This window comes from Protomyctophum parallelum (genome assembly GCF_964188405.1).
Source record: "Protomyctophum parallelum genome assembly, chromosome: 22".
Taxonomy (NCBI): Eukaryota; Metazoa; Chordata; class Actinopteri; order Myctophiformes; family Myctophidae; genus Protomyctophum; species Protomyctophum parallelum.
The window spans coordinates 9,532,175-9,556,167 of NC_139714.1; the positions used below are offsets into that span (position 1 = coordinate 9,532,175).

At 47.2% G+C, this 23,993-nt stretch overlaps 1 protein-coding gene across 1 annotated transcript in view; it reads right to left on the reverse strand.

Annotated features, from left to right (window-relative positions):
* lrp6 (low density lipoprotein receptor-related protein 6) overlaps window positions 1-23,993 on the reverse strand; it is a 96,611-nt gene that overhangs the window by 38,816 nt on the left and 33,802 nt on the right. Inside the window, exons 3-9 of the mRNA XM_083757703.1 lie at window positions 23,087-23,284; window positions 19,212-19,408; window positions 17,556-17,687; window positions 14,529-14,755; window positions 13,367-13,536; window positions 10,806-10,977; window positions 1,128-1,344 (exon numbers count right to left, since the gene is read on the reverse strand). Of these exons, the coding sequence (XP_083613829.1) occupies window positions 1,128-1,344; window positions 10,806-10,977; window positions 13,367-13,536; window positions 14,529-14,755; window positions 17,556-17,687; window positions 19,212-19,408; window positions 23,087-23,284 (1,313 nt within the window). The remainder of the gene's footprint in view (window positions 1-1,127; window positions 1,345-10,805; window positions 10,978-13,366; window positions 13,537-14,528; window positions 14,756-17,555; window positions 17,688-19,211; window positions 19,409-23,086; window positions 23,285-23,993) is intronic.

Genomic DNA, 23,993 nt, shown 5'->3' on the forward strand with positions numbered 1-23,993 from the left:
GGGCACCCGATGGAGGAGAAAGGAACTGGTTGGAATAACGTGTTCCTCCCACGCGCTACGTCCAACCAGGGAAACTCTCCCCCGTCATTCATTCATTCAAGGAAGCAAGTCTGTTGCAAGACCGTTGCTCTCCCCATGTCCCCCATATATGGGGACTAGGTTGGCGGAGGGTGTGTAGAGCCCAGGATCACATTAGATAATTGACACGGGTGAAAAAATGGGTTACAAAATCGTGGGCTAAAAATTATATATATATAAAAAAGGGCCTGTCAGCTCAAACGCACAATGCAAGTATTTTGAGTGTTGCTGTCAGTATAGCATTACAAATTAAATCCAAAACAATCCTACCTATTCCATTTCTCCCCCTAAATTTCCCATTCAAAAGTGCATTTGTCTAATATGTAACGCCAGCTCCGCTATTCCAAAGCCCACTCGGGTACATATTTAAACTATTTTCAGCAATGGCATAATATTGTGTACATTCCACCACTGCTTGTGATCGTCAGCTCAGAGGCAGGAGAGACCTGCGCGCGCACGTGTGTGTGTGTGTGTGTGTGTGTGTGTGTGTGTGTGTGTGCAGCCTGCATGAGCCGAGGTAGAGTGTTGAAATATTAATGTACCATTATCCTCATTTCCCAGTCTCTCCGTCTACAGGAACCACTGACAGCCGGCCACTCCCTCCCACCATTACAATCCAGAGGGGTGTGTGTGTGTGTGTGTGTGTGTGTGTGTGTGTGCGCGCGCGCGTGCATATACGGTAGAGGAATGGATGGAATTGATTTAGATTAAACATTATTAAGTGTCTCTTTAACATAATTCCATAAATGAAACATACATTTAATGCAGTTATGACACAATAGTGACCTTCATCAAACTGACTCAGTGGTGCTCAGTTTGTGGATCCTACAGTGTAGTGCCGGGGTCCGCCCCCTCTGGCAGCCAGCCTGAATTGGAGCTAACGTAGTTTAGGTTCTTTCTCCAGTGGAAAACTCGTATGAATCTGATCTCAGGTCAGAATGGGTTAAAGAGACTAAAAACTACAACAAAAACAAGAACACCGCCGACCGACCGCCCGGCCGGTGATTTGTGGGGGTGGTGGCGGCGTGCGGCGTGCTCGCCGTGCTTACCGCTGACCCGGTGGACGTAGGCGGCCTTGAGGCCCATCAGGTCGGGCAGCTGGTCGATGATGACCTCCCGCTCCGCCGTGTGCTTGTGGACGCGCTCGATGCTGCGCCGCTGCCAGTCCGTCCAGTAGATGAAGTCTCCCAGCAGCGTGAAGCCGAAGATGTGCGGCAGCTTGTCCTCCACCAGCACCCTGCGGCCCGTCCCGTTCATATGCATCACCTGGTTGATACACACACAGAACCATGTTCATCACCTGGTACGACACACACACAGAACCATGTTCATCACCTGGTACGACACACACACAGAACCATGTTCATCACCTGGTACGACACACACACAGAACCATGTTCATCACCTGGTACGACACACACACAGAACCATGTTCATCACCTGGTACAACACACACACAGAACCATGTTCATCACCTGGTACGACACACACACACAGAACCATGTTCATCACCTGGTACGACACACACACACAGAACCATGTTCATCACCTGGTACGACACACACAGAACCATGTTCATCACCTGGTACGACACACACACAGAACCATGTTCATCACCTGGTACGACACACACAGAACCATGTTCATCACCTGGTACGACACACACACAGAACCATGTTCATCACCTGGTACGACACACACACAGAACCATGTTCATCACCTGGTACGACACACACAGAACCATGTTCATCACCTGGTACGACACACACACACAGAACCATGTTCATCACCTGGTACGACACACACACACACACAGAACCATGTTCATCACCTGGTACGACACACACACAGAACCATGTTCATCACCTGGTACGACACACACACAGAACCATGTTCATCACCTGGTACGACACACACACACAGAACCATGTTCATCACCTGGTACGACACACACAGAACCATGTTCATCACCTGGTACGACACACACACAGAACCATGTTCATCACCTGGTACGACACACAGAACCATGTTCATCACCTGGTACGACACACACACAGAACCATGTTCATCACCTGGTACGACACACACAGAACCATGTTCATCACCTGGTACGACACACACACAGAACCATGTTCATCACCTGGTACGACACACACACAGAACCATGTTCATCACCTGGTACGACACACACACAGAACCAGTTTCATCACCTGGTACGACACACACACACAGAACCATGTTCATCACCTGGTACGACACACACACAGAACCATGTTCATCACCTGGTACGACACACACACAGAACCATGTTCATCACCTGGTACGACACACACACAGAACCATGTTCATCACCTGGTACGACACACACACAGAACCATGTTCATCACCTGGTACGACACACACACAGAACCATGTTCATCACCTGGTACGACACACACACACAGAACCATGTTCATCACCTGGTACGACACACACACACAGAACCATGTTCATCACCTGGTACGACACACACAGAACCATGTTCATCACCTGGTACGACACACACACAGAACCATGTTCATCACCTGGTACGACACACACACACACAGAACCATGTTCATCACCTGGTACGACACACACACAGAACCATGTTCATCACCTGGTACGACACACACACAGAACCATGTTCATCACCTGGTACGACACACACACAGAACCATGTTCATCACCTGGTACGACACACACAGAACCATGTTCATCACCTGGTACGACACACACACAGAACCATGTTCATCACCTGGTACGACACACACAGAACCATGTTCATCACCTGGTACGACACACACACAGAACCATGTTCATCACCTGGTACGACACACACAGAACCATGTTCATCACCTGGTACGACACACACACAGAACCATGTTCATCACCTGGTACGACACACAGACAGAACCATGTTCATCACCTGGTACGACACACACACAGAACCATGTTCATCACCTGGTACGACACACACACAGAACCATGTTCATCACCTGGTACGACACACACAGAACCATGTTCATCACCTGGTACGACACACACACAGAACCATGTTCATCACCTGGTACGACACACACAGAACCATGTTCATCACCTGGTACGACACACACACAGAACCATGTTCATCACCTGGTACGACACACACAGAGAACCATGTTCATCACCTGGTACGACACACACACAGAACCATGTTCATCACCTGGTACGACACACACACAGAACCATGTTCATCACCTGGTACGACACACACACAGAACCATGTTCATCACCTGGTACGACACACACAGAACCATGTTCATCACCTGGTACGACACACACACAGAACCATGTTCATCACCTGGTACGACACACACAGAGAACCATGTTCATCACCTGGTACGACACACACAGAACCATGTTCATCACCTGGTACGACACACACAGAACCATGTTCATCACCTGGTACGACACACACACACAGAACCATGTTCATCACCTGGTACGACACACACACACAGAACCATGATCATCACCTGGTACGACACACACACAGAACCATGTTCATCACCTGGTACGACACACACACACAGAACCATGATCATCACCTGGTACGACACACACACAGAACCATGTTCATCACCTGGTTGAGATACACACACCGAACCATGTTTGTTTGTACAGTACAAGACCAATCTGACGCAAAAGTGACAGTTTTGGATGCACTGTATGAGGTTTTCACCCGACAGAGACGACCTGTGAGTTCATGTTGTGAAACGTGTAAGATGCCCCGATATCTTCAAAAACATAAGACATGGACGACGACAAGTGCTCCTCAAAAAAATATCAAAGACAACATTACCAAAAACAAAAGCTTTAACCTGGCGTTTCTGAAAATAGCAGTCGCTTCAATTCTGACACATCACACTACTAATGCTAAAAATAATCATCTCATATCCCACAGCGGACGGAGGGAGGGGCACGGCTAAACGTGGATCATCATATGGGACTGGGGTTTTTATGTGGACCCTCCTCGCTTTCAAAGCGGTTGCGGTCACAAAGCCTTCGATGCGAGGCTAAAATGTCACAAATCAGACGAGACGATAGTGTCCGATCCGGCACTGCAATTATGGTCTTGTTTCTTTTCTTCTACGTCCCGTAAGAGAGCCACCTGAGGACTGCACTGTGTAAACAGTGTCGGCTCTGTTAGCAAAGCTCTCCATTGTTTCCCCAACGGCACCGAGGCCAAGCCCAGAGCCCCAGAGAACACCAAACCACAAATCCTCGCTAACAGCCTGTTCCCAGGGTGTTGGACGGACGGACAGACGGGGGACCCTAGTTTTTTAACCACTTACAATCCCATCCATATTCTAGGGTTGGGGAGGGGGGGGGGGCATTAGCCAGAAATATATCTACAAGCACACAACGTGAGCTATTGTGGGCGTCAAGAGACTTGGTAAAAATCTATGGAAGCCAACTTGGGTCCACTTTAACACGTCTAGAGCAGGGGTTCTCAAACCATTTTCACGTCAAGGACCCCCAGATTAATGAATGCATCTGGCCGCGTGGACACGCCATCTGAAAATGTTTGATCTGAAAATGAAGATGTGTGATATATTGGGGGCGAGACATCATCATCTCTCTTCTGGGTCTGGAAGCAAAAAGGTTTTGGGAACCACCGAGTTGTTAACTATAACTCTGATTGAGTTTCCACATTGTTGTCTTGCGACCGCCGTGGACGTGCGCGAGCGAGCGAGCGCGCGTGCGCACGCACGCACACACGCACGTGCACACGCCCAGAGCCCCAGCAACCTGGCAGCAACATTCTCAGTGGCGCTAATTAGAAGCAGCAGCCGGAGCGAACCGACATCGGCACATATGGCCGCCACATTTCCTCTCTCTCTCTCTTTCTCTCTCCAACACAGAGCAAAAGTTCTTGACGTCTCACTGAATGTCCCGCCGTGTTATAGGGCAGCGGGGGTCACTCTCCAACACCTCAATGTCACAAAAAAAACCTAGGCTTTAGACGTCCCAAAACAAACTGATATCATGATATGACTTGACTACAACTACTCGCCTAAAGCCCATGAACCCACCCAATTCCAATTCCAACACACTTTGCTGGTTTGGGATGGCTCAAAGGTAGAATACAGGGTTAAGCAAATACAAATGGCATTGGTATTAACTCATTGCCTGCCAGCATTAACTCCAACTTATCTGCAGCCGGATACAGTGGTCTTTTATTTTGAAGACCAAACCACCAAATTCACTCCCAAATTAACTGAAAGCTAAAAATGTCCGGTGTTTTGCCTATATGCATTATTCTGTGGCAGGCCACCACCCCCCCGGCCCCCGCCACAGTATGACTGAGTCCAGACCTCCTTAGTTGACGCAAATATTTTTTTCATACCCCATAACTACTTCCACAAAGTGAGCGACACCCAGACCCACAACACTGGAGGGAGCACCCACCGATCTGGTACCTCCCCAAATGTAGCACTAACATGGGAGAATTCTGTCACCATAATGCAGAATGCCCTGAGATCATCCATTAAAGGATGTGAAGGTTTCTTTCAAAACTGGCCTGAAAAGCAGGAAACTATAAGCAGAGTCATATTAATTGCACTGTGATGAGCGTCATTAACGCAGCATTGTAATTAACAATGCTGCCGTTGTTTTCCTCTATAAATATATATATGTGTGTATTTTCTGATGACATGTATTCATATGTTATGCGCCATTGATGAATTGAATAGATGGGACCACAATGGAAAAAAGCTAACAGTGTGCTGCATGACGTGATCGGCTATTTCCGCTATTTAAAAAGCAAATTGAAAGTGAATAAATCACCTAAATACTATTACGTCATGTCAAGATATTACCGGTAGTCATATCTGCCCTCAGGCTGTGCAAGTTTTACAAAGCCAGGCAAACAAAGGCAAACATAAATGTAAATTTGTATTCATATGTTCCATTGTCCAATGGCAAAAAAAAAACAAATTTGTTGATCGCAATTATTTGTAAGAATGAATCGTTCAGTAAATAAATATCATGACGGTGACAGCCCTACATGCCTCAAACTTGTTCACGTCAAGGACCGCCAAAATGATCTGGCTGGGGATGGGACCCACATCTCAAACAGTTTTGTGCCAGGGACCCCCGGAAGAGAAGATTTGTGTTAAAAGAAAACATTTTCGATATTTTTCAGAAAGTTAAAAAGTCATTTTCTATATCTTTTCTGAAATTGTCAAGAAATGGAAGATGAACATCAACTACTTTAGCTGGGGACCCTCTTGGGTTACTACAACAGCTGACTAGGTAGTCTACTCTAAAAGACAAAACCTCAATAACCCAAAGGAGAAAACACACCCAACTGTAACTGTGTTACTGTGACAACCTACAGTACCGTACGTGTTACTGTGACAACCTACAGTACGTGGGAAACTCGGATTCATCAAGGAAATGACAAGAACTGAATACATTTCATTATTCTTATTGGAAAATGCCATGAACAAGCCATTGAGTCCATTCCATGATCAACACACTGGAGCAATGCTATCTCCAACACGCACGCATGCACGCTTCCATTACTATACTTGTGAGGACATCAACATTTTAGGACGGCATTGAAAATAGCCGAAAGATTGCCGATCTACTCAACTCGTAACGCAATCAGGCATACAGCTCTCTGACCACAAGCCCTAAACCCAACCTCTAAATGTCTAATCCTAACCTGAATCTTTTAATAACTGTAAGCCTTAAGTATTTTTTTTAAACGAAAATTAAAAAAAAACAACAACAATGTATCGTGTGAAGACCAGTACAATGGTCATCTCCTCACAATGACTATTTCTCAAAATTATACTAGATACTTGTGGGGGGAGGGGGGGGGGGGGGAGTTGGCCCTCACAAATATAGTAACACAAGACACACACACACACACACACACACACACACACACACACAGTACAGAGTATATATATAAATATAAAATGAAGTTTCCATCCTCAGTGAGATGGCCTCAGCCATAAGGTCTGCTCGGGGTTGGGAGTAGTGACCGCAGTGCGGTGTGGCTTTCACATTCTGGGTCTATTCTAACCCATTCTGACCTGAGATCAGATTCATACGAAGGTTTCCGCCGGACACACACTGGTCTGATGAACCCATTCTGACCTGAGATCAGATTCTAAAAATGTCAGTCGCTCTTCGATTTTTCAAAAATAGCAGACCTACAAGCTCGTATCGCGCCACTCGGTGGCGCGATATGAGCTTGTAGATCTGCTATTTTTCAATAGCTAAAGCACGACATGATGCCGACACCAAAATGGGTGCCCGGTCAGAATGGGCTAAACAGAGCAGACCGCAGTGCAGAGTGGAGGCCACAATCGGAACCAGATGTGGGCTCCCGCCGCAAAAACCCAGTTCTGCTACGAAAAACCCAAGCGAACAAAACCCAGCCTGCCCTCTGCTGCCTCGCCTCCCCTCCCCCCAACCAACCTACCCCCACCAAGGCCACCGTACCGTACCCCTCCTGCCCACTCCTACGGTATACCCCCACTCCGACCCACCCACCCACCAGGCTACATCCCCATACCTTCCATAGCAGTGGGTCCCAAACATTGGGGTCGGGGGGGGGGGGGGACTCATTTTTTCGGGTCGGGTCATGATGGGTTTTTTATTTCCTACAGTTTTCAATTTGAGAAAGAAAGAAATAAAAGAGACAAGACAGGCATTTTTCTAAATAAATTCATCAAAGCAAAGGAATTCCATGAATAAATACAACCGTTAGTAGTGAACTGTAGTGAAAGTGAAGTGAGGCCCGCGGACAGGGAGCAGCATGTTTCAACCCTCCCCGCATGTTATATCTGTACCGTACCCCCCCCCCCCCCGCCCCCCCCTGGTCAACGCAGGGCTCTAAGTTCGTCCTGGGCTGACCTGTCAACACCCCTTAAAGTGCCGACATTTAACGATGGCTGTTATTTTTTTCTTCAGAGAAGCGGGGTGGGGGCTTTGATGTGGCAAAGCAGCGCAGCAAGCAGCGGAGGAAGTGGTGCCTCGCCGCCCCGTCGAGGGAGGGGCGGCGACGACCGGGCCCGGACCCCCCCACCCCCCCCCCCCCCCCACTGCACAAAGTGCACATGACTGACACGCTGCTTGCCTGCCGCACAGGAGGACGCAAGCTGTTTGGATTGGCAAATTATCGACGCTAATGAGGGAGTAAAAAGGGGGGTGTGGGAGGGGGGGGAGTATTTTTGACAGAAATCGACACTCGCTGTGCGAGGTCGAGATCTGGGATTCATTCCTGGCCAAGTCTGTCTTCTATTCACCAGTTTTCCGCAAAAAAAAAAAAAAGCTCAGATTCTACCATGTCAAAATAAAGCACAGTTCTGATGCTTAGCACTCCACGGCGGGGGGGGGGGCATTAAAAAGACACAGGTTTATATCACGATAAAGTAACCACTGGATAAAAAAAAAACAGGACATCCTAATTTGGTGTTTGTATAAGGAGTGCATTTGAAAGGGCCTTTTTTAAAGGAAGTGTGGTCAGAGTCAGTGTTTGGTTCTTGTGCCACAGGGGGTCTCTGAGGGCCGGGGCAGAGCGTGGCATGGCGTGGGGGGGGGGGGGGGGGCTTCTGCCTTGGTTGCGACCACCGGAGGGTCTGTTGGTTGATGACCATGCCACGCAGAGCCTCGATGGCGAGTGCCACCACCACCACCACCACCACCACCACCACCACCACCACCGCCATCGCCGTCCGTCTGAAGAACAGCTAAAAAAGCCGCGCGCCCGCCAATGCGCGGCAGGGGGTCCGCCTGCTGCAGACGGCCCGATAAAAGGCTGCCTCACTCCAGACCCCCTGTGGAGTCGGCCTCCATTATCCGTCAGGATTACCAGCGTGACTGGCTGGCTCTGCTTCGTCCACCCCCCTCCCTCCCTCCCAACACCCCTCCGTCGGTTTCAACGCCAAGCGTTTTTTTGTTGTTTTCCTGTGCCAAGCACAGAGCCTTGGCACACACACTCGCACGAAAAGAAGAGCGTATTGCGAGGGGAGAGGAGAGGAGAGGGAGAGGAGAGGAGAGGAGAGGAGAGGAGAGGAGAGGAGAGGAGAGGAGAGGAGAGGAGAGGAGAGGAGAGGAGCTACCGTCTGTGACATTCCTGGACGTCTGTAGCGAGGTCACCTTTTTTCCTCTATTTTTTCCAAAGTGACAGGAGATACAGGATGTGTTGGGTGAACTAACCCCACCCCCTGCCCTCGGGCCCACTGTGGGGGGTCTTGTTGTACACTTAAGCGTCCCAGTGAGAGACAGGCAGACGCTCAGCACGACTGTGGCTTTGAACAGGCTGAGAGGTAACGGGTATCAAACTGTTCAGCCATCAGAGCTGGAGGAGCCACTCCCATTTATAATTTTTAAGGGGCGCCATCCCCTTCTATAAACAGCTTTCCTTCCTCCCCACACGTCTCAAGATTTGCCATCGAGAATGAAAGGGGAATTCCGGTCAAATGTCCACAAAATGGCCAGTATGAGATGATGCATGATGATGTATGACGATAACAGCTAATTATTCCGCTAAATATGACGTAAATTAAACATCAAATTCAAAACATTAACCCATTCTGACCGGGCACCCATTTTGGTGTCGGCATCATGTTATGCTTTAGCTATTGAAAAATAGCAGATCTACAAGCTCATAGCGCGCCACCGAGTGGCGCGCTACGAGCTTGTAGGTCTGCTATTTTTGAAAAATCGAAGAACGACTGACATTTTTTTTAATCTGATCTCAGGTCAGAATGGGTTAATCAGACCAGTGTGTGTCCAGTGGAAACCTCGTATGAATCTGATCTCAATATTCCAATACCTCAAGTCTTGGCCACTCGCTCACTCACCCATGGCGGTGTTATGGTGAAATTGGTGACCTGCAGAAGTTTGTGACCATCTTGTGGACTTCCATAAGTTTCACACACCTTGCATAGAGGCCTGGCCTGAATACCGCTAGGTTGAACTGTGCTGGTAAACAAAACGATTTACATTTGGACACTGACATTTATACACGATTGTCACATATTATTTCAGCAGGTCACCAATTTCACCGTAACACCACCATGCTGGAGTGTGAGTGAGCGAGTGGCCGAGATTTTGGGTATTGGAATTTGGCTTTGGTTTCATTTGCTCTGTGACGCTCCTAGCAGCCAACAATATTGTCTCACATTATCGTCCTAATAATCACCTTTCTAACATTTCAGGAAAACCGAACCTCGTATTATGTGGCTTTACTTTCAACGGGGAAAACTACCCTATGTCACTTATTTATACTGGCTACTGGCCATGATCATGTTTAAGCCTATAATAGGTTTTTTTAATTAAAAGTAACACCACACAATGTAAAGATGCTCTGTTCTCAAGTTAAAGTCCTGCGTTCAACAGCTTAATGTTTATTCAAAATATATTTAAAAGTTAGAAATGACTTCAGAATCATAAATATCGGGTGGCATCGGTACACGGGACTATAATTATTGATCATTAGTCACATAAGTTCTACTAGGTAAAAATTCTACTTAAGTCAGCCATCCTCGAAAAAGCCTGCTGTGGCCTGCACGTGCTCAGGCACGAAAAAAAAACCCAATGGAAACAGAAAATGGCGAGACTCTCTCTCTCTTCCCCGGTACCTCAAAACAGCCTAACGGAGGAAAGAAAGAGAACCACGGCATGCACCAACCAGCACCAACCTCAATCTTGTCGGTCTTGGCGTCTCCCCAGTACATCTTGTGCTCGTCGTAGTCCAGCGCCAGCCCGTTGGGCCAGCCCAGGGACGTGTTGACCATGACCAGGCGCTCCGTGCCGTCCAGGTCGGCGCGCTCGATCTTGGGCACCTCGCCCCAGTCGGTCCAGTACATGTACCTGGTGGTGGGGGAGATCGGCGAGAGAAAAGACAAAGACACCCGTTAGGGAAAACTATCGCTGACCGTGACCGTCTCAAGCACAAGGCTCTTTCCTCAGACTAAAAAGGTGAAGACGGAGGAACACATCTTTATACAACCCACTAGTAATCAACAGTGGGTTGTATTGTATACACAAGGTTGCTTTTTTTTTTTATTCGGTCTACGGTTAGTCGCTCAGCACCTGCCCAAGTTTGGGTTGGGGATGTGCATGTCTTTGCTCTCCTTTTTTGGCCTGAGATACACAGCCATAGAAATGTGGAAGACAGGTGCCTCCCCCATTTCCTGTTAAGTAACCGTTTTGGACATACAAGGTTTCAGCCAAACATCATCGATATGAGAGAGAGAGAGAGAGAGAGAGAGCATATGAGATTGTGAGGAGGAGACTCGGTGAACTGCTGTCACTTTTCGTGAGTCATCCAGTGAGGCCGCCGGGCCACACGGCCGCGAACACCAATGGTGCCAAGAAGAGGGCAGCGCCACCAGCCCAGAGCGCGCATGTGTGTGTGTGTGTGTGTGTGTGTGTGAGACAAAGATGATGTCACCGTGCATCATCCACTGCTCAAAGCTGGGATGCCCCGTTAGCTCCTACAGCCGAGTCATGACAGGGCGATTGCTAGGAAGACATTTACTCGCAACTAGGGTTGGGATTCGTTGGGATTTTAACGGTTCCGGTTCCTAACGGTTCCTTTAACCCATTCTGACCTGAGGTCAGATTCTAAAAAAAATCAGTCGTTCTTCGATTTTTCAAAAATAGCAGACCTACAAGCTCGTAGCGTGTGGCGCGCTATGAGCTTGTAGATCTGCTATTTTTCAATAGCTAAAGCATAACATGATGCTGACACCAAAATGGGTTCCCGCGCAAAATGGGTTAACGGTTTCTAATATAATTTTTTCTCTGGCATACATTATGCTTATATTATAACTAACCTAACAAAGTACATAATAAACACAAATTAAATTATTGTAATTGCACTTTACAATTATGAGGTGGCACTATTATTTAAACGTCACCACTACCACCAGCTAAGCCACCACAACAATATCATTGTTGCAATATGTACTGTATATTGCAATTTGTACTGTATATTAAATACACAGTACACATTGCAATAATGATATTGTTGTGGTGACAAATGTTGTGTCTTTAATGTTCAGATTAATGTAATATGAAGGACCCCAGTTACCCTAATGGAAACAAGCCATAGTGCTTTCTTGGGTTATAAAATCCTCTTAGCAGACCTTGTATTGAACTGTAGGCAACGTTCCTGTGCTTTTTTCTGCAAACTGTTTATAAAGTAATCAATCTATGGATGTATATATGCACCTAAAGGCTGGGCTCTCAACAGTCAGATTAATTTAGAGCCAAATCAAAAGCAGGTGAGTTGCTTATAAGTTGTAAAAAATAAAATTCATGACTCTATAGTTAACGTGATTCAGACAGAAAGACGAGTCATTGGCGTTCTAAATTAACACCATTAACAACAGTCGTACAATACGCCTAATGAAAAGCTCTGTAGAAGTTAGTCGTTTTTATTTTCTAACGTTACTATAGCCTGGGGAAAGTGAACCAGTCCCCTGCCGGCTGTGGTGGAAGTAACTGCGGGGGAGAGCGGGCACGGCTTTCCGCAGGCTCTCGAACACGATGTGCCTAGATGAATCTCGTGAGTCGTGGACTCGTGAGCAGGCATATCGATTTTGAGATGTTTTCTCAATGTGGACGTGCAACCGACGCAAGGGAACTATGGCATCGCATTTATTGCACTTTGCGTGCTCAGCCTCAGAGTCATTTCCCTCTCCGTTAACCACACTTTCTAGATCTCTTAGACATACTGTCCTCGCTCGCTCCGCGGCGGTGACCGGTCGCTGAATGCACAGAACAGTGGGCGTATCCTCCCCGACCACACTCAACCATGTAGGTGGGGTGACGTCACCCCAGTAAATTGGCTCTGCATACATGCACAGACACAGCTGAGCTAAATTACGACTGATGAGGACCGTTTGGGGAACCGTTAATACAAAAAAAACCGATGGAACCGCAATGTCGGAACCAGGTCTGAAACAGACCCCGGTTTCCGAATCCCAACTCTACTCGCAAGCCATAAAAATTGGTCCGTTAAGACAATCATGGGCGCACGCACATGCACACGTATATATCTCCGACATCTGTTGGGAACCACTCAGGATCCCCCAGGATGAAGTTACTAACGTTGCTCTGGAGAGGGGAAGTCTGGAGCTCTCTGGTGGAGCTGTTGCCCCTGCGACCCGACTATACGGATAAACGCTTGAAGATGGATGATGGACACACGCACGCACGCACATATACACACACAAGAAACTAGCAGCGTTACCCTGCGACAGGGTCCAGGACGATGGCACGGGGCTCGTCCAGATCCTCGGAGATGAGGATCTTGCGCATGGTGCCGTTGAGGCGCGTCACCTCGATGCGGTCCGTGCCCGTGTCCGTCCAGTACAGGTTGCGGGCGATCCAGTCCACGGCGATGCCGTCCGGGTGGTTGACCTGCGAGTAGGGGAGTGACGACATTTTAAAGGGATTGTGACATTAAAAAAAAAGGTTTTGGAATTGTTCTTGTTTTTTTTTAGGTTTTCTAATCTCAATTGCACCCAAAAAACATGAACTTTTAACATTCAGTAGATTTTCTGTGATCTGGGGTTTTCTGGCTCAAACAGGTGCTCTGATTTGCCGGCAGTAAGTGACATCACTTACTGCAAATCCCATATATGTCAATGGGATTTGCCAGCCTGTTTTCATTGTAGCTCAAAAGGCCCAAAAAACCCCAAGTTCAGGTTTTTTGGGTGTAATTGAGGTCATAAAACCTAAAAAAAATAAAAAAAATGAAAATGAATGTCATAAAACCTTTAACAGCGATATCATACATATCATGATACATGGACGATATTGGTTCATTGTGGTGATACGATATGATTCAATGATTTAAAATTGACACAGCAACTATTTAGCAAAGACATTTGAACACAGACATCTCCATACCTTGACATGAACACAGAGAATACACACATTTATCCATAGACCTCGGTCCATCGATAAATGTGCGTATTCACAGTACGGCAAGGGATATTTAATGTAGCGATATATTGTAGCGATATTTAATGGAAAAGTTATTAACCCATTCTGAACGGGAACCCATTTTGGTGTTAGCATCATGTCGTGCTTTAGCTATTGAAAAATAGCAGATCTACAAGCTCGTAGCGCGCCACTCGGTGGCGCGCTACGAGCTTGTAGATCTGCTATTTTTTGAAAAATCGAAGAACGACTGACATTTTTAGAATCTGATCTCAGGTCAGAATGGGTTGATCAGACCAGTGTGTGTCCAGTGGAAACCTCGTATGAATCTGATCTCAGGTCAGAATGGGTTAAAGCCCTCATTTGTCTTTTATCTTCTTAAAAACGCTTTGCATTGCGAAACGACACGACACAAAGTCAACGTTGTGGTTTACACATTTCGCCATACTGGACTACTATCTCGTTACCTGCGAGGTGACCACCAGCTGTGCCTCGCTGCCGTCCAGGCGCGAGCGGCGGATGGCCTTGACCTCGTCGTCCGTCCAGTAGACGTGTCCGTCCACGGGGTCGTAGTCCACGGCGATGGCGTGGCGGATGTCGTCCGCCTGCAGGACCACGTCCGTGAAGTCGGGCGTGTCCAGCGAGATGCGCCGCAGGTCGGTCCGCCGGGCCAGCAGCAGGATCTGGGTGGCGCCTGGAGGAGGGATGCAGAGAGAGTACTTTGATTGAATACGGTACTTTATCTACCTTATACAGATCTGCTATTTTTTTTGGGGGGGGGGGGGGGGGTATAAATAATGTGTAAAAATAATTTGGGCTGGAAAAAAAAGTTTGAGAACCACTCATTCAGAAAACTGCTAGTTTTGAGTCTGGGTAGGGAGTAGACAGACATCGCTAATGGCTTTTGGCATTCCACATTTTGGTGGCAGCATTTTACCCCGCGATAAGAGGGAGGTCCGATGAGCTCCTTCTTATGCCCATGGGCAGAGAGAGAGAGAGAGAGAGAGAGAGAGAGAGAAAGAGTCTTGAACCCGTCATGTTTTCTGCCTGCTACAATGGAACTAACCAGGGAGGCTGTGAGGCAGAACACTGGAACTAACCAGGGAGGCTGTGAGGCAGAACACTGGAACTAACCAGGGAGGCTGTGAGGCAGAACACTGGAACTAACCAGGGAGGCTGTGAGGCAGAACACTGGAACTAACCAGGGAGGCTGTGCAGCAGAACACTGGAACTAACCATGGAGGCTGTGAGGCAGAACACTGGAACTAACCAGGGAGGATGTGAAGCAGAACACTGGAACTAACCAGGGAGGCTGTGAGGCAGAACACTGGAACTAACCAGGGAGGCTGTGAGGCAGCAGAACACTGGAACTAACCAGGGAGGCTGTGAGGCAGAACACTGGAACTAACCAGGGAGGCTGTGAGGCAGAACACTGGAACTAACCAGGGAGGCTGTGAAGCAGAACACTGGAACTAACCAGGGAGGCTGTGAAGCAGCAGAACACTGGAACTAACCAGGGAGGATGTGCAGCAGAACACTGGAACTAACCAGGGAGGCTATGAGGCAGAACACTGGAACTAACCAGGGAGGCTGTGAGGCAGAACACTGGAACTAACCAGGGAGGCTGTGAAGCAGCAGAACACTGGAACTAACCAGGGAGGATGTGCAGCAGAACACTGGAACTAACCAGGGAGGCTGTGAGGCAGAACACTGGAACTAACCAGGGAGGCTGTGAAGCAGAACACTGGAACTAACCAGGGAGGCTGTGCAGCAGAACACTGGAACTAACCAGGGAGGCTGTGAGGCAGAACACTGGAACTAACCAGGGAGGCTGTGAGGCAGAACACTGGAACTAACCAGGGAGGCTGTGCAGCAGAACACTGGAACTAACCAGGGAGGCTATGAGGCAGAACACTGGAACTAACCAGGGAGGCTGTGCAGCAGAACACTGGAACTAACCAGGGAGGCTGTGAGGCAGAACACTGGAACTAACCAGGGAGGCTGTGCAGCGGAGGGTGCAACAAAGCCAACGACTAATTTGCCACTCTTTAGCAAAGCTTTAAAGGACCCCGACATATAGCATTGTCTGGTGCAAGGAGGGGGTTGGGTCATACCAGGGGTACCAGGAAGGGTAGGAGATGTGGCTGGGTGGCTGGGGGCGCTAACATTAACAATAGCCAGATGTAACCCTGATGTCAGGGGGCTTTTGGGGTGAGGGCTGGACCCCAGTCGTCTGGTCAAACCACTGGATGGTGTGCGAGTTAAGGTGGGGGTGGGGGGGAAATGAGAATCCACCGACCCAAGCGCTGAAATGGTTAAAAAAAACAGCGTGGTGAATGGGGGCATTGTGTGTGCAGGGGGAGCATGTGATCACCCCCCCACCCCTCTCTCTCTGCTGCTAGCCTCGCTCTGTTGACTGGGGGAACTCAAGCAAAAAATGTAAATAAAAGACAGAGATGGGGAGTGTGTGTGTGTGCGTATGTGTGTGTGTGTGTGTGTGTGTGTGTGTGTGTGTGTGTGTGCGTGTGTGCGTGTGAGCGTGTGTGTGTGAGAGAGAGAGAGAGAGAAAGCCAGGGGCTTCAATTCACACAGCTATCCCAGCGAGTGGAGTGGTGTTGCCATGGAGACCACAGGTCAGCCTGCACCACCTTCAGCTGGTCAGCCCCCCCCCCCTCTCCTCACAGAGAGAGAGAGGAGAGAGAGAGAGAGAGAGAGAGAGAGAGAGAGAGAGAGAGAGAGAGAGAGAATTGGTGGTGGTGGGGGGGGGGCTAGAGCTGTGGTTCTTCTCAAACATGTGAAAGACTTCCTATAGGAGCAGATTTGTGTTCATTTCTTCCTAAATCATTCCAGATTTTCATAGATTGTTCTGGAACCGTTTGCAAAAATCACAGATTCATTTTAGAGCGCGTCTGTCCTAATGTACATTCATATGGTGTACAGTGTTCAACGTCAAAAACACAATTAAGTCATTATAATCGAACAATTATTTGTAAAGACAACTAAATGGTCAATTTAAATGTGTAATAATAATCAGCGGTCATCACCATGCTGGCTTGTGGTGGACATTATTATCTATATTCCATTTTTGCCACAGACGTACAAAATGAGCGGACATTAATTTACCAGAAAAGAAAAAAAGATAACCCTGAACGGCCATAATAGGCCTGTAACTCTGAGAGTGTTCAAATGGAACCAAATGGACCCTCAACACACTCAAGAGTTAAGGGGGTCTTTGCAGATAAAACATTTGAGAACCACTAGCACTAGAGGACTCCGAATGTGCCATAGTGTCATAATAAATAATTGTCTGAAGAAAACCTGGAGGAGACTTTGACATTCAGTATCGGGTCTTATGATCAAAATAACAACATTACAATGGCGTATAAAAACAGACAATCCAAAATGCGCCACGGACAAGACCAAGCCTTTGCCACGCACGGACACACAGTTCCGTGTGGGGACATGTTGGGGAAACCCCTGGCCGGTGCTCATACCGTCTCGGCAGGTGTTGTTGTCGTCCAGCAGCTGGACTCCGGTGGGACAGGCACACTGGTAGTAGGGCTTCACGGGGGACAGCAGGCACAGGTGAGAGCATCCTCCGTTCCCCACAGAGCATGGGCTGCTCACTGGCGGGGACAGAGAGAACACAGGGTCATATGGTATATGGTGGAAGGAGAGCTCCCGTTTTTGAGCGGTGCACGTTCGCTCCTTTAAATAGCTATGTGTGTCCGTCTGTGCCCATGTCTGTCTGTTTAGAGTACGACCTATTATTGACCCCCTGCAGATGATTGGGGTCGTCGGGTCACGCACACTGTTCATTCACACTAAGCAGTCAGCTAATTGGGGTCGCATTGGGCACACACACACACGCACGCACACACACACGCGGCTGATTCTACAAATGTCTTCGAAATGGTAAATTTATATAACGCTTTTATCCAAAGCGCTTTACATAGATTGTGCATTACATTCACACACACACACATTCATACACTGATGACGGAGGACACCATGCAAAGCACCAAGCTGTACATCGGGAGCAATTAGGGGCTCAGAGCCTTGCACAAGGACACTTGGACACCAACTCTGGGCCAACTCTGGTCCAACCCCTGAGCGACTACCGCCCCCTTCTAAATCCAAACTGTTTTCCCCATCAGTGGGTTTTTTTCTCTTTTTTGTTTTTTTAAGGACCCCGAAAATGATATGTATTTTGACCGCAGTGCAGTGGTACGAAGGCCAGGCAGTGCAGTGCGGCCCAGCGCAACAGAGCGCGGGGTAGTGGCGCGGAAGCCCACCACAAGGCGGGAGGGGGCACCCGGAGCGGGAGGGGGCACCCGGAGCGCATCGCGTTAGTAGGGAGGAGACCAGGGGGAGGAGGAGGAGGAGGAGGTGGAGGTGGAGGTGACCGAATGTGGACCCCCACCCAACACCACAGCACACCCCTCCCTCTCTCAGAAAAAAAAAAGATCTTTGCATAGATATGACGAGGGACAGAACAGAACAAGGGTTCTATTGTCTTGTGTGGCCATCACGCAAGAATGGTGGGGGGGGGGGAAAGGTGAGTTGAATGCAAAGCGCGGCCTTAAAAAACGAATCCACCGCGCTTTGTCTGTCGTTTTCATACAGGTCTCGAGGAAAAAGCTATGAAAGATTCAGGAATTGAAAACCTGAATCTAAATAAATAAATATAATTTTGGTTGTCCTCAACACGAAAACATTTGACGATATAGAAACATAATGCCTTTCAGAAAACCGTTTTTTAGAAGGATTTAGAACACATTTGTAGAATGACTAGAATCGGCCTCGGGTTTAATTATCCCATTTTAGGCGGGAACCCATTTTGGTGTTAGCATTATGTTATGCTTTGGCTATTGAAAAATAGCAGATCTACAAGCTCATAGCGTGCCACCGAGTGGCGCGCTACGAGCTTGTATGTCTGCTATCTTTGAAGAATCGTGAAAAGTGACATGAAAGTGTTTGAGAACGACTGACATAGAAAAACACGGCTTTTTCAAGAAAACGGTCAGGATTTAGAAGACATTTGTAGAATCGTTCCCAGGTCAGAATGGGTTATTCGGTCCGTTTATCGGTTCTAAATATGAATGCGGGATGTATTTTCGGGGTGGGTGAATGGCCTGCTATATACTCACATAAGGGCTGTCGCTTGGCGCTGAACACGTGGATGTCCATGGGGGAGAAGATGTCGGAGTGGACCTTCCGTCGCTCCTCGCCCGTCTGCTTCCGGCAGGAGTGGATGGAGTGGGTGTTCCAGTCGGTCCAGAACAGCGTGTCCTCGTACATGGTCAGGGCGAAGGGGTGGGGGAGGTCGCCTTTGACCACCACCTCCCTGGAAGACACATCACCACGTCAATACGGCCTTCACTCATTAGCTCAGTGGTTCTGGTTCCCAAAGGTCCTCAAGGAGAGGACCAAGAGGAAGAATTGACACCAATTGGCCCGCGGACCCCCATTTAAAGACATTTTCCATGGACCCCCATAACCCATTTAATTTCAAGGACCCCCATGTTTGACATGCATTAGTCTGAGGACCCCCATTTTATGGTATCTCTGGGACCCACAAATTATATTGTAAAATCAATGTTAATTTAACTCCCGAGAGTGTACAAATGGAACCAAATGGACCCGTTCGCGTCCATTTGGTTCCATTTGTACACCCTCAGAGTTACAGACCCAAGAGGGTCCATTTGGTCCCAAACTATCATTTAGGTGGGGACCCCCTGGAACTCCATCAAGGACCCCTGGGGATCCCCAGACTCCACTTGGGGAACCACTGCATTAGCTCATTGTGCCAAAAATGGTGTGACTTTCGGAAGATGTATCCAGTCTTAGAGAACCGGGCCTTCAGATACAACTGTACTTTGACGAATTGTCCACACCATTGGTTCCCAAAAACGTTTTAGCGCAAGACCCAAAAACGGAAATTAGACGTTTGCCCAGGACCCGAAGTAGTGAAAATAGCAGATCTACAAGCTCACAACGGTTTGCTTCGCACTGCATTGCGGGCCAATTTCAATACTTCTTAAACATTTCTGTTCTAATTTCTTAGATTTTTCATTGATACCTTCATGAAATTACTGGAAAAGAACAAAAATTGGGGATGATTTTCGAAAAATTCAAAATAATAATAATTAAAAACAAAACATAGGAAACCGAAAATAAATGGACCCATAAACATTTGTCCGTGACCCACAAATGGGTCCTAACCCAGTGTTTGGGAAAAAGTGGTCTACATCAAAAATATACAGCAAAAATAGCCGCTACGACATGTTGTGAGCTTTTAGGTTGGCTATTGTTTGGCAAATGTTCTTCCCAGAAGAGGCAAGCTTCTGGGGTTCATCTGGTTGTTGTGTTTAACCACAGCATCCATTGTTGAACCATAATGTAATCTTTGGTAACATTAACCTAGAATAGCAGATCTACGAAGCTCCCAATGCGTCGCATTGTAGCTCGGCTATTTTCTGGTGAAGAGTTTTGGTGTAAAGGGGAGAAAAGCAGTACAGACTACAGAGCCAACTCAGCTCTAGTACCCTGTATAGTGGGCCCTATATTGTGCCACCCTTATCCCTAACCCATTCTGACCTGAGATCAGATTCATACGAGGTTTCCACCGGACACACACTGGTCTGATGAACCCATTCTGACCTGAGATCAGATTATAAAAATGTCAGTCTTTTTCGATTTTATTCAAAAATAGCAGACCTACAAGCTCGTATCGCGCCACCGAGTGGCGCGATATGAGCTTGTAGATCTGCTATTTTTCAATAGCTAAAGCATAACATGATGCTAACACCAAAATGGGTGCCCGGTCAGAATGGGCTAAACTTATTTGTCATTTTTTACTATTTTGAAAAACATTTTAAAATAGTTACTAGCCAATCTACCTCGACACGTTGTGAGCTTGTAGATCGGCTATTTGAACTATTTTAAACGTTTTTTTTTAAATAGTAAAAAATGGCAAATAAGTTTAGGGATAAGGGTTAAGGGGTGGCACAAAATATAGCCCTCTATCGATAGTATGTATGGATTTAAGTGGTTATGTAAGATACAAATCTAAAGCCTTTAAGTGGTTGTGTAAGATACAAATCTAAAGCCTTTAAATTAACAGCGTTGCCAAATCTGGCCGCCCGACGAGATTGATGAAAAAGAAACAAATGCGATCCATTCATTGCTGTGTAAACCGCATTAACAATAGACGGCAGTTACTGTACGTGGCGGCGCTTCACTTTGCATAAACCACGTTGTCAGACACACAGAAAACTCGGGTAAGTATCAGCCGTTAGCCAAGCTGAGGCGGTTTTCTGCTGTGGTTCAAAAGTATGTCCAAAAAGAGAAAGCTCGACATTGAAGGCCGGGTGTTCGACAGTCGACAGCTAAATTGGAAAGTCACAAATCACGTTTTCTTCTGCGAGTTCAACAGCAAACCTGTCTCATATGCTCACGGAAACGTGTATGTTGCAAAGGAATTCTCAACACAGTCAAACTACACAGAGATGTCGGTGTCACACAGAGGAAAAATAAGACTACCCAGGAGGACGAGGACGGACAAATAACGCAAACGTTAAACGAGCTTGAAGCAGCACTGCAAAACTCCACAGCAATCCATCCACGTTTACCAAAAGTCAGGAGACTCACGACCGACTCCACAGACTCAACAAATCTCAACCTCCATCTACGTGAGCAGGCTTGTCTCTGCAATAAATCCAAACTGCGCTCCCACAGGTGACACTGAGTGACATTATGACAATAACGACTGCTCACAAACTGGTCCCCGAGGTTGACATGTTGGTTAAAGCCAAGAGATGTCATGAGTCATGTCAGGTGTCTGGAGATAGCAAGGGAATGGTGAGTGACATCGTTCACTGCACCAGCGCAGTCATTTCCCATTTAGTTTCTTATGGAAAATGTGTTAAGTGAAATGTCTTGCAGTTATCGCAGGGACAGTTTTCTACATTTCTGTCTGCTAATGTCCGATTACAAAAGTGTATTCATGGAAAGGGAGGGGCTGCTAAAACACAAATAGCATACCCCCCCAAAATGGACTGCTATCTAGCACTAAAAAGAGAATATACATTGGCTGAATACCTGAGCGCTGTAAACGACCCAAAAAGGAAAGCCTTGACTAGGTACAGACTCAGCAAACATTAGCCTCGCTAAGCCATACTAATATCACTGCTGGGGCAATATGCATTGCAAAGGCAGATTGAAGGCTGGCTACGCAAACAAAGCTTGGCAATAGAGAAAGTCTGCCACAGACAGACTGACAGACAGACAGACTTCCCAAGGGAAGACAGACTATACTTATGCACCCACCCAACTACACTTTCCATCAGAGACACATACTTCCCACAGATTACATATACACTCAAAGTGAGTTTGAAAACCTGACCAATGACAAAAAACTCCCATACCGACTGAGAGAAATACGACAATGTGCAAACACAGCAGCAAGAACTGCTGCGATAAAAGGTTAGCCAATGGAATACAACCACAGACTACTATCTGTACCGAGTAGACCTCTAGACCTACTGCACACTGTTTATTATATTCATGTTTTCTCATGCCAATAAAGCTCATTTGAATTGAATTGAATTGAGTGACAGACTCATGTGTGTGAACTCACTTGTGAACAATGCAAAAAGTTGCATTTTGCCCCCAAAAGTCAACAAACTGTCACAGTCAGTTCTGGCCCATGGGCCACCTGTTGCCTACCCACTAGTCTTAGACCGCCGTTTCCCAAACACTGGGTTATTTCAAAATTATGTATACTTTTTCATTAAAAGAACATCATGAATAATTGAAGAAAAATATCTAAGAAATGTCATGATTCAGAATAAAAAAAAACAAGGTGGTGAAAATAGCAGATCCACAAGCTCAAGCGTGGCACATTGCTACGCGTCGTGAACTTGTAGATCGGCTATTTTCAGTAGTTTGGGTCCAGTTCTCTTTCGGGTCTAGACTGATAGACAGAAGCTAGTGTGTGTGTGTGAGGGGCTGGGGGTTGTACCTTGAGGTTCCATCCAGGTTGGAGCGGTGTATGAAGTTGTATTTAGCGTCGGCCCAGTAGAGTTGCTCTTGGCTGTAGTCCAGTGTCAGCCCGTTGGGCCAGTAGATGTCCTTGTCGATTATCATAGCGCGATTGGTCCCGTCCATGCCCGCTCTCTCGATCTTTGGAATTTCACCCCAGTCCGTCCAATACATGTACCTAAAGCAGACCAGAGAGGAACAACACAGCCATGTCAATACATGTACCTAAGCAGACCAGAGAGGAACAACACAGCCATGTCAATACATGTACCTAATGCAGACCAGAGAGGAACAACACAGCCATGTCAATACATGTACCTAAGCAGACCAGAGAGGAACAACACAGCCATGTCAATACATGTACCTAAAGCAGACCAGAGAGGAACAACACAGCTATGTCAATACATGTACCTAAGCAGACCAGAGAGGAACAACACAGCTACATATGTCAATACATGTACCTAAAGCAGACCAGAGAGGAACAACACAGCCATGTCAATACATGTACCTAAGCAGACCAGAGAGGAACAACACAGCCATGTCAATACATGTACCTAAGCAGACCAGAGAGGAACAACACAGCCATGTCAATACATGTACCTAAGCAGACCAGAGAGGAACAACACAGCCATGTCAGGAACTGTCGGGAAATTGTCGGGTGAAGATAAATAATGTGTCTTTTGTGTCATATGCACCAGAGGTGCCCGGCCTACATGGACTTATAGGACATAACATATAAATCACTGCATCCATATTGCACAATAAAATAAAAACTCAGAAACAGAAACAAACAGAACATTCTGCATTTTTTCCCCCCCATGCCCTACATGGGAAATCTGCTAAAGCGAAATGTCTTAATTCATCATATAATGGACAGTAAAACAAAA